The following is a 14,824-nucleotide window of genomic DNA, read 5'->3' on the forward strand; positions in this document are numbered from 1 at the left end:
TGTGTTTATGACACCTATTCCCATTTTAATAACCACACTTACTGATAGTGTTTTTGCGCTCTCAGCGGAACTCCCCTTCCCATCTAAATGATCTATTTGTCAGATTACTTGCATAGGAAGAAAATGCTGTAGGCCTTTCTTTTGATATATAGTTTTAATTGCTTTAAATGATTAGCTTTTTTCTATTATTATTATGCATAATAATGGTGGTGGTGGCACGGTGGCTTAATGGTTAGCACTGTCGCCTTCTACCACCAGGGTCCGCGTTCGATTCCTGCCTGGTGGTCTGTCTGTCTGTCTGTGTGTGTGTGTGGAGTGTGTATGTTTTCCCCATGCTTGGTGGGTTTCCTCTCACGGTCCAAAGATATGCAGATTAGGCTGATGGGCGTTTCTTAATTGCCCGTAGTGTGTAAAAATTGACTTGAGTAGTAATGTGTAGTAGTAATGGTGGAACAGTGCTGCCGTTGTTGTGGATCATTTTCCACTCACTCACTTGCACACATACACATACCGTTTATTTTACAGTATATAGTTTGTAAATATTGTTGTATTTATATCTTTGTTTGGTTGTGGTGCACCTTTTACGTTTACTTTATTTAGTTTTGTATAATACACGTTCGCTTTATCTATGTGTTTGTGTTTGCCCTTTTTGCTCACCGGCCTTTTAACGCAACACCGACACAAGGATAAAAGACCTCTCGATTTTTGTAGCCACAGTTAATATAAAATTATCTAGTCGTTACGCGGTAAAACCGACGCCATCTTTTCTATGTATTGACGGGTCTCTTCAGAGCCGTCGGTCAGTTATGGTCATGGCCGTTTCGTTTTCCGACACACGCTGTAGCGGTGGACCAATCATAAATCACCGCGCCATCTGACCAATCACAGCAGTGAGGGCTCACGGAAAGGCGGGGTTTAGACAAGACTGAATCTTCCAACTGCTTCACACGAGTCGTTTACGAATCATTTAGAAATGGGGTAAAATTTAATCTATTTTTGGAAAAAACTAAAGTGTTTTTTGACCTTGCATACATGCAAACCTGTTTTAAGAGACTCATTAAGCAATATTAGCAACCTTTAAAATGGCATAATAGGACCTCTTTAATATAATATAATAAATGTACATCTTACTAGCAAAACCTTTACTAATTTTTGGCCAAGGTTGTATATGACATTATTTTAGAAACAGTAAACGTCAGCGTTTTGAGCAAAGCATGATACATAGCCACCTGATTTTCAGGCAAAACTCGATAAGTCGTGATAAGCCAATCGCATCATGATCCCTGAAATGAAGGTGTTTCTTGTGCAAGATTTACTCTAATCGCTTAAAACGGTTTAATGAATTTTTGAAGAATATTGAAGCCAAGAAAAAGGACATTAAACACTGTTACTGCCTTTTGCAGTCACTCCTGCAGTAATGAATTACAGGTATGTGCCACTTAATATACATTCTGTGAAATGGGACATTATATACTTAACAAAGCCATGTGGGAAACGAAACTATATGTTTATGTTCCCAACTGACATGCCTCTTTGTTTCCTCTTTCATTTGCAAATGGTTTGGCTGAGCCATGATGCACTTAAGAATAATATTTTCCAAAAATAAAATTATGCGTTGAATTACTGTTACGACAAAGTCTGAGTGATTTGTGTACAAGAGACATGAAATGCCATGCATGAGCTGTATTTAGAAAGTTGATGCACGTTTTGTCTGGTTCTCTCGGATATTACTATCTGGTTTAAACCATAGGGGACGATGTAATACTTTGCGTACCCATTAATATGATAAGAAGCTGTCATCAACTACTAAAATGAAACTAAACTTGGTAGAGGAGGAGGCGGATGATGCTGTAAACCGAAGCTTTTATATTGTTTATAATGTTAACAATCGTGATTAAAAAGGTTTTGTGTGCAACACTACTTTTTGTTTGACTCATGACAAAATCCTAATCAAAGCATGAATTTGCTATATTTTGTTAAATTTCAAACACAAACGACCTATTATTGATATTATTGACGAACACAGCTGCAAGCTGATTTATGCATTGTGATAAAACTGTGGGTGGTGGAGTTATAGCGTTTTAAAAAATTTTGTGGAATTGTGACAAAATATTTTATGATTTATGCTTTTCAACACTCTGCGAACTCTTGGATTGCGATAAGCACAGAAACGTAAGCACTTTTGTAAATCACTCTGGATTAGAACGTCAGTCAAGTGCATAAATGTAAATATTTTTTTACATCGTTTTTTACAAAATTGTTAAAAATCTCATTTTGCTGACAAACTTTTCAAATTTACTGTACCACTCAAAGGTTTGGGGTCATTTGCAAACTTCTTTGTTTTTGTTTAGTAATTGATTTTTCACATTCTACAACAATACTGGAGATTTCAAAACTATGAAATAACACATAGGGAATTAGGTAATTATGTAACAACAACGACAATAACAGTCAGTTGTTATATTAAGACACAAAGGTCAGCTGTTCTGGAACAGTTCTTAAAAGAACAGTATTGTGTCGAATACGGACCAAAACTGCCATCTGCTGCAGGGGAGAAGTTCATTTACAGTCACCGGCCTTAGAAATCACCAATTAACAAATATATCACCATCAACTGTTCAAAAGAGATTAGTGTGTATTTTGGACGCCTTGAGCATTGCTTTACAGTGAAAAAAAGCTGTAGTGTATCCTCTATCAAAATAGTCCTGCTGCCTGTGCTCAATACCTACAGTAGAACATCCTCATAAACAATAACCCAAGTAAAAACACAATATATAAATCTATGTAACTTATATATAACACAGTCTATTACTGGATCCCTCATGCATTTTATTCCATTTCAGTAGTTCTTTATGCATCTGAGATCTATTCAGATTTATTTCCATTTTTACAGTAGTAGCTGAATGCCAGCACTGTCAACATACATTAGTGTTCATTAAGCCAAAACCTATTTTATAGATGGCTTCAGGCCATTGTAATTCAGTTAGGCTTTGCTGAAGGGAGGAACAGTGCAGCACTACAGTAATATCTAAACTCAGGTCACTTAATTATTTTCCTAAACAAGATAATAAATCAGATGCTTTTGGAGCTATTGGACAGGATTGCTCACAATTTTTTACTCTCTTCAGTTTGATCTGTTGATTTTGGTGCTTTGGTACACTCATGTTAAAAAGTTTGTAACCCCCCCCCCCCTCCCATTTAAATTATATGTTTTATAAATAAAAAAAAGTTATATTTTGTTTATCTGAGGTTGTAAATTACCAAATAATGAGACAATCAGATACATTTTTTTTAACACAGACACAAACAAACAAAAAAAAAAAACATAGAAATAAAAGAGGGGGTACTTACTTTTGAACATCACTGTACATAGAGGTGCTACAAGGAGTGCTATTATGTTAACACTAAACATATGACATATAAATATGATAAAGTAGGTTTTGTAACATAACTTCACATGTTACTTCATTATGCAATAATTTTATTTTTATTTTTTGCGGGGGGGGGGGGGGGTAACATATTTTAGGCTAGCAGTGGATTACAACAATCCTAGAATCTTCTTTTGAACAGATTTTTGCACAATTAGGGTGGTATGGTGGTTATTATTTAATTAATAGACCAAGGCCACAAACTAAGCATGTCATGGCCATGATTTACATATTTACTATGCTACATATTGTGCAGCTTGAGTCTGAAACTTAATGTGTTGTAGAACATCATGACTCCACTTCACTTAAATATTTAGTGGGAACTGAGAGGGGAAATAGACAATTCACTTTAAGAATTCAATGACATACTGTAGGTGATGTAGATGACTTAAGGGGTCATAAGTTAATGATGGGTACATGATGTAAAGCCAGAGACTCCAGTATGTCTTCATGGGTCATCTCCATGCCTAGGGTCTTGTAGGTACAATAGATTTTCTCCCTTAGCCAATTTTAAAGTACATTAGCTAATTGCTACACGTGGAATATGTTATAGCCACAAAATGGAACTTAACTTGTGGTCTGAATATATTAATTCATAAACACACATTATGAAAAAATAAATTATGAATAAATAAATAAATAATAGGCTGTTTTACTGTTTTGTGGAGACTAGGAGACTAGTATTGTAGAATTTTAGTTTTTAGCACATTAGGCCAAAAAATCTCAAACTTAATGGATCAAGACTTCAGAGTGGGTGACAGCATAATGCAAAATTATTATACAACATAACAAGTGGGGTCAGAATGCGAACAAGCAAACAAACAACAACAACAACAACAACAACAACAAATTAAATATAAATTATATATTTTTTTATCATCTGGGTTATGGTGAAACGATTAGGTGATTCGGTGGTAGGTGTATAGTTATATTTGAAATAAATTAATAAATATAATAATAATAATTATTATTATTATAGTAATTAACTCATTTATTCATTTACATGGTATTTTGTATTCTACAATATTTTGCTGTTGTCATAACCATATAAATATTGTGATAAATATGTTCCTCATTCTGTATTAATGGCATTTTCAGTATTAAACCTAATCTGTATCTGATTGTCTCAGTTAGTTTATTTCTCTAAAAGTCTAAGACATTAATGGACTTATTGTGATTTTTCAGTTTGGCTGGCACTTTTCAGTTAAACACCATCAGCACTTGGTGTCACAATCATTTCTTTTGCATACTGTACATGACTGCAAAATGATTTTTTCTTAACGGCTCACCTCCCTCACCTCCTTCACTTGGGCCAGTAGATGACTTTTTCTCGGTGGCATAAATCACAACCAGGCCGATGCAGGCTGCAGTCATGGCCACAAACAGAAGGATGAGGCTCTTCTCCAGGCAGGTCAGGACAATCCTCCTGGACATCTTGCGATCCTTGCTTTTCAGCCCACAAGTTGTCTAGAGATTGATGAACATCGCTGTATGATGATACTTCATGCTTATAAATGCTGCTCACATTTGAACTTTGTAAGGCTGAACTTTGTCCTCCGGTATGCTGGAAGGCTGCATCTGCAAATCTCTAGCTGGTGATATGTTTTTTTTTTTTTTTTTGCTATCAGTTCTGGAGCCTTACATTGATAGCAGTGTGTGTGTGTGTGTGTGTGTGTGTGTGTGTGTGTGTAGGAGTTTAACATGAAATGTACAATACAGTGGATTCTATGTTGTAATTTGATATGTGAGCTAATTCATTCAATTCAATTGAAATATTTTCATAAAGCAGATACATTGTTGCAAATTAGATTTACAGAAATAGAAATTCTGGAAAAAGAACTGAAAAACACATTAAGAAAAGTCACAGACTTACAAGTGAACCCATCTTCATATATGTGATAGCAGAATAATAGGACCATAAATAAATCCCTTTTGCAAGGTTGAAATCTAACATAAAGTCAATTTGTTGAGAACTGTTCACTGATCGAACAAAACTGCTCAAGGCGATTTCAGTCCTGAAATTCTTCGAGCGATGTTTCTAATTACTACAGGTCCAGCTTGGTTTTATTGTTTTACAAAAGAAAAACAAAGACAGTGGCCATATGAGAAGGATCGAGTAATTCTGTCTGCTGTATCATTGCAACCGAATAACAACATGCAAATTGTTGTGCGTTTAACACTTAAACACAGCTATCTCATTCCACCATGTGAACTCGGCGCCCGGTATAATCGCGGCGCGGCACCTCCGATAAAGACATGTTCAAGGCCTCTGGAGGAAGGAGTATAAGGTGACAGCCTAATCTTACTGATAACAGTTAATAACAGGCTCCGTGGTTTTATGGGAGCTGCAAACAGCCCTTGTTCTGCTCTGCTATTATCGTAATGAGATATTGAAGTACGTCTCACCGCAGGCCGGCTGCAGGACTGCGCCATCATATTGGCCTGACGCTTTCTTTTACGGATCACGTAGGCGCTTTAAAACCCTCCTGGAGTGAGTTCCCATGTCAAACAAGAGTACTGACTCAGTTACAAAAAAATGTGCGAAAACTGAACGAATTGATAGCAAATTCATCTCTAATACAAGAGAATCGAAAAAGGGTGTTCACGTCAAACCAGGACTTTTGACTGTGCATATAAACAGAATACTCTGATAGTTAAAGCTCTAGAGTTTATTTCCCTATATAATCTCCAGCTACACTAATCCACTTACTGTATCTCAGTGTTTCACTAGAGCTTGGACACCATCAAGGTAGAACGTTTTCCTGATCAGACTGCCTGCTTCATGTCTGAAACGCCGGCCTCCCAGGAACTCCTTTAATTGCCCAAACATGTGGAAATGGCTCGGAGTGAGGTCAAGTAACGTGCAAGTGGTGATTTTCAAGGATCAGGCGTTCCACTCGGTTGAATTCATTGAATGGAAAAGGTGAGAAGTTAAATAGCTCTGTGGCTTAATAGAGAAAACCATAGTCTAGACATTGCACACATTTTACGACGTGGTTAATATGTAAATAAAATACACAGATTACGTTTGTTAAATACATTTGGACGAGGTTTCATGCACGCAAAGGGGGTCTCTGGGTGCAGGATGTTTAATAACCCCTGTTATACACAGTATGACTTTATTTGAGAGGAGGTGTGGGGAATTCTCATTCTCTGGTTTATTAACATTCATCATCCAATAAAACCACCGTCCTATAAAACCACCATGCCCTTTTTATTCCACTTCTGCCTGGATTCATTTCATTATGTGGCATGAAATAGACTGTCATTAAAAAACGCGAATAAAAAACTCTGTGGCCAGTTATTAGATAATAGAAGTTGATCTGAGTTTGGAGGTTTTTTATATATATATATATATATATATATATATATATATATATATATATATATATATATTTGGGAGTCATTATAATATCTAATGCTGCGTAATCACTGATTAGTCTGCTGCATCGATGGACCAGCCTGATGGAGACCTGTGATGAAAACGATGGCATGTCTGTGAATGACATGGGGGCGTATTTATTGTGCTGGCATGATGCCAGCTCCTCTTAGACTTAAGCGTCACTGTAAATCGATATAAAATCTTCAAGGATGACTCCACATGGCATGGAAGCTTATTGAAGGGTATGATGTTTATTAAATGTCGATGTGTTTTAAAATGATCACACTGTGTATAAATTAGATCACAAAACATATTAAATAGCGCAATTCCCTGTAATGTTCTGCTTGAATTGCACAAATCCATTTTTAATCAAGCAGGTTTAATAATAAGACATTATAACATCAACTTATTCATAAATGTGGTTTGTCTTTTCTGCTATTCATATCACACTTCTGTAAAAATAAAGCCACGGCTGCAGAAGTGACACAAATCAAGTATCCATTATATTTAGTTCTAGTGGTTCGTTTAGCATCGCTTACCGTGACACATCATGAGGCCATGCAGAGTCATTAACACCTGATTCAGGTCGTCTTTGCTTAGGGCGACTGCTACACTCTGCTGCAGTACTGTAGCGACACACTGTCTGGATTTAAACAAGCGAGTGAGAGTACAGGCAGCGTCTCAGTGTGAGCTCAAGCGTGAGCAGAAGACTCCAGCCTGGCGCTCGTACAGCTACAATATGCAGATTCTTAGATTCTGATTAATTGCGAAATCCTTTCCTTGTGAATGTTACTAAGGGAAAAGGCACAGCTCTGTGACTGGATCCCCTGAATTTACTGTTTCCCATTCTGTCTGGGAAAACCCTCTGCATAATTAACATTTTGAACAGAAATATTGTCGACTATATACAGTACAGTACAGCAGAACCTCAGCATACGGATTTAATCTGTTTCGAAGGCGAGCTCTTTAGGTGAAACGCATGTTCCCATAGGAAATAATGTAAATACAGACGATCCGTTCCAGCCACCCAAAAATATTACCAACATTACCAATTTCCAACAATATAATCATATTGTTGCATGTAGAATCAATCAAAACATTTACAAAAGACATGTAAATGAAGTAAAATATGAAATAAATAGACATTAAAACCTCACTTAACCTTAATTTATGATTCCTCTTGGCACCAGCTGCTTTAAAAAGATGAAGTGTTTACTTAAAACGAATGCAAAAAGATCCACGAATAAAAAGCTAAATCCGTACACACACGTCACATGTCTTGAGCGGCTCCTGGACGTATGCGGAACTTTGTTCGTTCGTATGCCAAAAATGCTTCATATACTGATGCTATTTTTTTCTGGAAAAAAATTTGGATACTGAGGTTTCACTTTAATTAAATTTAATTAGTATTTAATTAGTTTTTATTCCAACAACCATGCAGGAACAAAACATTTGACAGGAATTCTGACACTAAATTATGAACTTACTAGAACTGCTAGTTTTAATGTGTTTTTTATTTATTTATTTATTATTATTATTATTATTATTAAAAATTTTTACTGAACATTGCTTTACTTTACTACTTATTTTGCTATTTTACTTTATTTTACTACTTATAATGCTATTTAAGGGGTGAAAAGGCAATAATTAAATGTAAATCACGTAATCACATAAACGTGTTAATAACCCTAACAAAAGAGCCACTTTACATACTGTACATGTAAACATTTCCAAAGATATTCCAAAAGTAAAGTCTTTTTCCAATCCAGTTTTCATTTTATTCACTCGTTACATGATTCATTACCTGATATGTTCTGGATCCGATCCACCTTTCTTTTTTTCCGATCTCAGCCTGATGCTGATTCTGGGTATGAAATCTGTACCAACTTACATTCTCCCATCTTAACCTGTATATTTTGTTTTGTAAGCAATCTCTGTAATTATATGTTATGAATACATACATACATGCATGAAATAAAGGGATCCTTATACAGTAAGTACCAACATTTTCATTTCATGTTGAATTATACCAAAATAAAAAAAAGGTTGCATACTCTCATAATATTCAATTCAACCACTTTGACCTTTGATATCGATGCACAATGTGATGTGTGTAAATGATTCCTCGTGCTTCCTAGAATATGGCCAGCTGTTCCATCAGGGAAGAAGGAAAACCTCCATAGATGTGATAACCTGGTGATTCAGTACATTCAAGTCGTCAGCTGACTTCATTTTATTGCCCCATAACGCTGCTGGGACTAGACCTCAGCAACTGAAGCAACCCCAGATCACAACACTGTCTCCAGCGGCTTGTATGCATGATCGCTTCATGTCCTTCCCTTCGTACCCTGACACGCCCATCACTCTGGAATAGGCTCAATCTGGACCACATGACCTTTTTTCCAATCCGCCAAAGTCTAATCCTTATGTTCCCTTGCTCTCAAACTGAAGTTTTTACTAACAGTGGTTTTCTTATGGACACACAGTGGTTTAGTCCCAATCTTGTAAGTTCTCATCACACTGTGCATGTGGAAACGCTCTCACTTTCATTAATAAAAATGTATTGCCAAGCATTTTAGTGATCTCCTTTTCTTTGGGCACATTTCATCTGCAGAGTTGATGGTTCAGCACTATCCTTCCAGGATTTAATAATGCCTCGGACAATTCCAAAAACCCAATTCCAGTCATTAAAATGTTTTCTTTGTTTGATGCAGGCCAATAATTTACCCTTCTGAAACTTTGTTTGGCCAGGCTGAGTTTTTATGGCTTTCAGAAAAATGTCAGTGCATGCTGCAGGCGGGAATAAAACCTACCTTGGCCAGTTTTGTGTCTCATGAGGGATGTTTCGGCCACAGCCACATCTGATCGGTCTTGAAAGACCACCGCACACATGGTGTACACTGAGTGTACAGGGATTTATTAACAGCGTTATATACTGTATGACAGCTGTTTTTTAAGCTGTGATTTAGGAATGAGATATTAACAGAAACCCAAAGATGGTGCCAAAATTAGATGGCTCATTTCTGACTCAATCTCTTTTACTGCCACACTAAAGAAAATTCCTTTCAATCTTATTATAAAGTGAGCCATTTATCCTTCACCTGCATACTGTACGTTAAACCCACCAGCTCAGTGAGGAACCTATAACCATATAGGTGTAGGTTATTTGGAGCTTGTGGTGCAATCAGGACTCGGCAATGCAATATAACGCAATACAATGTACAGTACAGTCCTAAACCGCAAGTGCTCAGTAGCTCATGAAGGAGGCAATCCTCGTTGAAGAATTGTAGGTCAAGTGATATCATTCAGAGAGAACGCGAGCAGAAGTGCGTCCGACCGCATATAGATAATTAGCAGGTTATAAGAAGAACGGAGAAGAAAGAGCAGGAGAATGGATTAGTTTTGTCTTGCAGTTCTCACCACTGCGGGACCAGTGATTTATGAATGCATCTGTCAGCGGTAATAAAGCAGGCTCTAATGAAGCTGGAGAAAGGTGACCTTGTGCTGCAGAGTGTTTTTACCCTGCATGTGCTCCGTTAGTCTACGTGTGGGTGGATACCGCAGGGCAGTTCTTAAGAGACGAGAAACGAAATGACGTTCTAGACAGAAGGCGTAGTAATAACAGATAACAGGCTGGGTAAAAGTAGGAGTAATTCTCTCTCACACACAAACACACACACACACACATTCCATCATCGTACAGCTAATATAAGATTCATTGGAATAGTATTACTAATCCTAGACAATCCTTAGGAACAATTACTTTTCTAACAACTGCAATTACAAACAATAAATACATACATAACTAAGAAAGTACTTTCTAATTATTATTTACTAATTAGAAAGGAAATCATAACACCATCCAGCAGGAGTGGAAATGCGATGAATATGGCGGCACTGTCATCTCGCACCTCCAGGGTCCGGGTTCGATTCCCATCTTGGGGTCTGTGTGAGTGGAGTTTGCATGTTCTCTCCATGCTTGGAAGGTCCCACAATCCAAAAACAAGATTAGGCTAAATGGCGTTCTCAGATTGCCCGTAGTGTGTGAACGAGCGTGTGAGTGTGGACCAAAAATGGGAATAAATACGACGGTCACCATTGGCCCCCACGGCCCTAGTTGGACTTCAGAGATTCCTGGATGGATTGATATATATACAGTATATGCCATGCCTTGATGCGACCAAAGGCCAATAGACCGGCTACCGGTCCGATCCCACGGAAAAAAACATTTATCACAAACAGCTAAAAAACTCAATGAGGGCCAAGATAGAAAAGCACCAGAAAACCCAGTGCACCACAGCACACCGTAGGCAAAGAGCCGTAGACTGCTGACCCATCCTCCAAATGACCCAGACCGTAATCTGATCAAGCAGCCACAGGATACACCGGAAAAACATGTCCGATCAAATGTTCTTAAACTTCTTGAAGGGTTATTGGTGACTCCAAATAGCACCTAGGTTCTGAATGAGTGTGTGTTTGTGTGTGATGCCCTGGGATAAATTTCTTTGTAAATCTTCTTAGTTTCTGGGATAAGCTTGGCATACAGTATACCCATGTTGTGTTTAATAAAGATGAATGCAGGATCCGTTAGAGTTACATAATAATACACTGCGCAGAACATTACAGTGCAAATCAAGCAGTTAATTGAACTCTCGTAATATTTGTTGGGGGACATCAATCAATTCCACAAAGCAGGCAGATTTCTTGATCCTGACATTTTTAATGAAGGAAATAATATTAGTTATGTGTTGTTGTTTTTTAATAGAGAATCTATTTATCTATGTTATTGTTTTCAAATTCTTTGTGCATTGCCCTTTTTTCCTGGACAATGTAATAATTTTATAATTTTAAATAAAACTTTTAAATGTGAATCTGATAATTAAGAAGCAGTGGGCGTTAAATTGCATGTTCCTGGGCTTGGAGATAAAACTTTCAAACTAAGATTTTCAAACATTTTTCCTACTGTATGTCCAAAACTTATGGCGCCCCTAAAGAGACATGAGAGAAAAAAAAATAATAGTAAATTATATGGTGAGTATGAGAAACGTTCACCAGATAAGTGTGGGGCTTTTTTGCTAAACAAGCAAAATAAAGAAACAAACAAATAAATAGAAAGTACTAAAAATGTGGTAAAATCAAGCACACAACTTTGGTTACATTAGAATCTAATGTATAAATTAAATACATTATTGTTACCTTGAAAGACAGATGCATTTCCTGTAGCTTTATATCGTTATTGCAATTATCATCCAATTATGTACCTTTAATAATTTCATCAGTTGAAAGATACGTACGAAAGATTTAAACTGCAACAAGGAAAGGCTCAGTACAGTACAGTAGCTCATTTCTGTCAGCGCCGAAAGGTCTTTAGTAATCCAGGTCATTTTGAATGTCAAGCAAACTAACCGTATATAGTGCAGTCTTAAAATGGCTTTTTTGACATAAAAAAAACAACAACTTTGTGTCTCATTAAATAAAACACAGTGGATGTTACAGTACAGGTAGAGCCAGTGAGATCGCTGCACACATCGGAATTTTATAACATTAACATATGCATATAACTATTCTACAGAAACGGAAATGGGTGTGTAAATAATTGCATCCATATGGACACCATCTGCAATTCAAACTCTAATACTGATGAAAGATTTTCCTTAGAAGTCGAATCTCTGTGAAAGATTTCTTTCAGAGCAACCTGCCCGACTTTAGGCAATTTAGGCCAGGGATTTAGTTGGCTAGGACTGAAAGCAGGAAAGCTTCAGTTTCGTAAACTTTGAAACTGCGACTGTAGTGTATATGACAGTATGTTCAGGATAAAATAATACTCATGCAAAAAAAACGAAATAAAACAAGTTTTAGACTTTGTCGTGTCCCTGAAACAACTGTGCATAAAAACGAGACCAAATTGAGGAGAAAAAATAATGCAGTTTTCAGTGTGTGTGTGTGAAAATGGAAGAAATTAAAGCTTGAAAAAAATAGATTTGACAGAACGAGCAGAACGAGCTTAAGAATTAGAGCCGATCCTTACATCAGCATATACTGTAATTCTCTGCAGTGCCGTCCCGTGAAGTAATACTCCTTCTCCCAAACAACTAAGTAGATTAGTTGAAATATATCACACTGAAAGAATAATGACCCCAATCTCTCTATAGACGTTCCTATTTCTGCTTCTGAATTTCAGTCTCTCTCTCTCTCTTTTTTTTAAAGAAAACAATCAATAAGGAATGAGTATTTCAGAGCATTCGATTCTGCCATATCTAAAAGCACGGTGGACACTGAGTGATGAGTCTGGGCAGCGTCTCACATTGTATTAACTCTGTAGTGTGCATCATCCCATCCAGACTCTTCCTGCTTCTTTACTCTCTGTAGAGCCGTTCCAAAGAAATACTCTAGTTATATGGTGGAAAGATCTACAGTATATTGTTGAAATGTTAAGAGTGCCAGGAAATATAGCCTACAGTATATACAGAGTCAGCCAAAAAAAAAGTATACTAATTAAGTAAAATTATAGAGCTACGTCAGGCAATGAAAAGAACTAAGGAGATTTGAAATGACTGGAACTGGGTTCAGAACCCTTCAACACGTTATTAGTGTTAATCTAGAAGGAGAGTGCTGAACCGTCAACTTCGCCAAAGAAATATGGACGGAATTGATTTGTAAACAATCAACAAGAGAAACGTTGAATAGTGAAAGTAAAATCATTTCCATACACAGAGTGTGATGAGAACTCACAGGATTGGGACTAAACAGCTGTGAGACTCATTAGAAAAAAAGCCTTTGGAGTGATGGAGAAAGGTCATGTGACTTGACGAGTCCAGACTGATCCTATTCCAGAGTGATGGGCGTGTCAGGGTGAGAGGGAAAACGCATGAAGCCATGCTCCCATCATGCATAGTGTCCACTTTACAAGCCTCTGGAGACAGTGTTATGATCTGGGGTTGATCAGTTACTCAGGTCTAGACTCAGTAACGTTATGGAGCAACGTTACAATGACATGATGTCATTAGACCATATGGTACATTCTACAAAATGGAAAGACCCAGAATGCTACCTATTTACAAATATGCAACATGAAAAGGCAGTTGTTTTAATTAAAGGTCCAATACTTCGCAATTTCTTGAATCAGTTAAAATCGCCCCAGCTGAAATACCCGGCAGGAAATGCATTATTTTTTAAATACCTTAATCTCTCTCTGTTTTATTTTTCTTCTGTACAGATAATTTCATTGAAATGAGCTACTGTTGAGCCATGCCCCCCAAAAAAGAACTCCCTGCCTGGGGATTTCCCTTCTCATATGATGTCACATATGATGGTGGGGTGGGGGGGTGTTGGACGGAGGAATGGTGGGGCGATGGTTAAGGGGTATCTAATTGGATTGTTTTAGCCCCCGACAGTAGAAAAAGAACAAAAAGCAGGGAATTTTGCCCTCACTTTTTTTTTGTTTCCACAAGTACCTCAGAGACCCATCTGAATTTCTAAAAACGATAAATTCTGCACAATAGGTCCATTTTCAGATAATCTAATACCAGCACTGCCACTGCAGTGTTCATACAGCATTTAACTTCATCCTCTTTGGAAATAAAACCCCATTAGCAGCCACCTTGATGTGCCAGAAATTGTCACCTTGAGTTAAGGTTATCATGTACATTTTTCACACCAACATATCTAATATCAAACAGCCTCCCGGGGGTTTGCGCATAAACGTCCTCCAACCTATCATCGAATACTGCACCACTGCACCAGATCGCTCAGAGCGACCGAACCATGAAAAATAATGGTTATTAGGTATCATCTCGTCAAATCATATTACTGGAATTGACCTCATGGTGCTTCTTTAGTACGTACATGTCCTCACTTCAGCCATCCTTAAACACCCTTATTAGACGGATCAGCTATCTTTTTTTTTTATTGTCTCTTTCTTTTAAGATCTCGACAGGCGGTCTCTCCTGAATCATTCTGTGCGATCCCAGTTTCAAACCTTCCATCACGGGAAAGGAAGATCACAAAAGCCAGC

General features: G+C 37.3%; 1 protein-coding gene across 2 annotated transcripts in view; it reads right to left on the minus strand.

Annotated features, from left to right (window-relative positions):
• zgc:154142 (uncharacterized protein LOC555481 homolog) overlaps positions 1-4,926 on the minus strand; it is a 61,189-nt gene extending 56,263 nt beyond the window's left edge. The window contains exon 1 of one of the 2 annotated variants that reach the window (XM_053501397.1): positions 4,727-4,926. In XM_053501397.1, coding sequence (XP_053357372.1) covers positions 4,727-4,862 — 136 coding nt within the window. In that variant the 5' untranslated portion in view covers positions 4,863-4,926. Of the gene's footprint in view, positions 1-4,717 lie in introns of both variants that reach the window. The other variant, XM_053501396.1, reaches the window with a different exon arrangement.
• Between the last annotated feature and the right edge of the window lie 9,898 nt (positions 4,927-14,824).

This window comes from Clarias gariepinus, chromosome 8 (genome assembly GCF_024256425.1).
Source record: "Clarias gariepinus isolate MV-2021 ecotype Netherlands chromosome 8, CGAR_prim_01v2, whole genome shotgun sequence".
NCBI classification, from domain to species: domain Eukaryota; kingdom Metazoa; phylum Chordata; class Actinopteri; order Siluriformes; family Clariidae; genus Clarias; species Clarias gariepinus.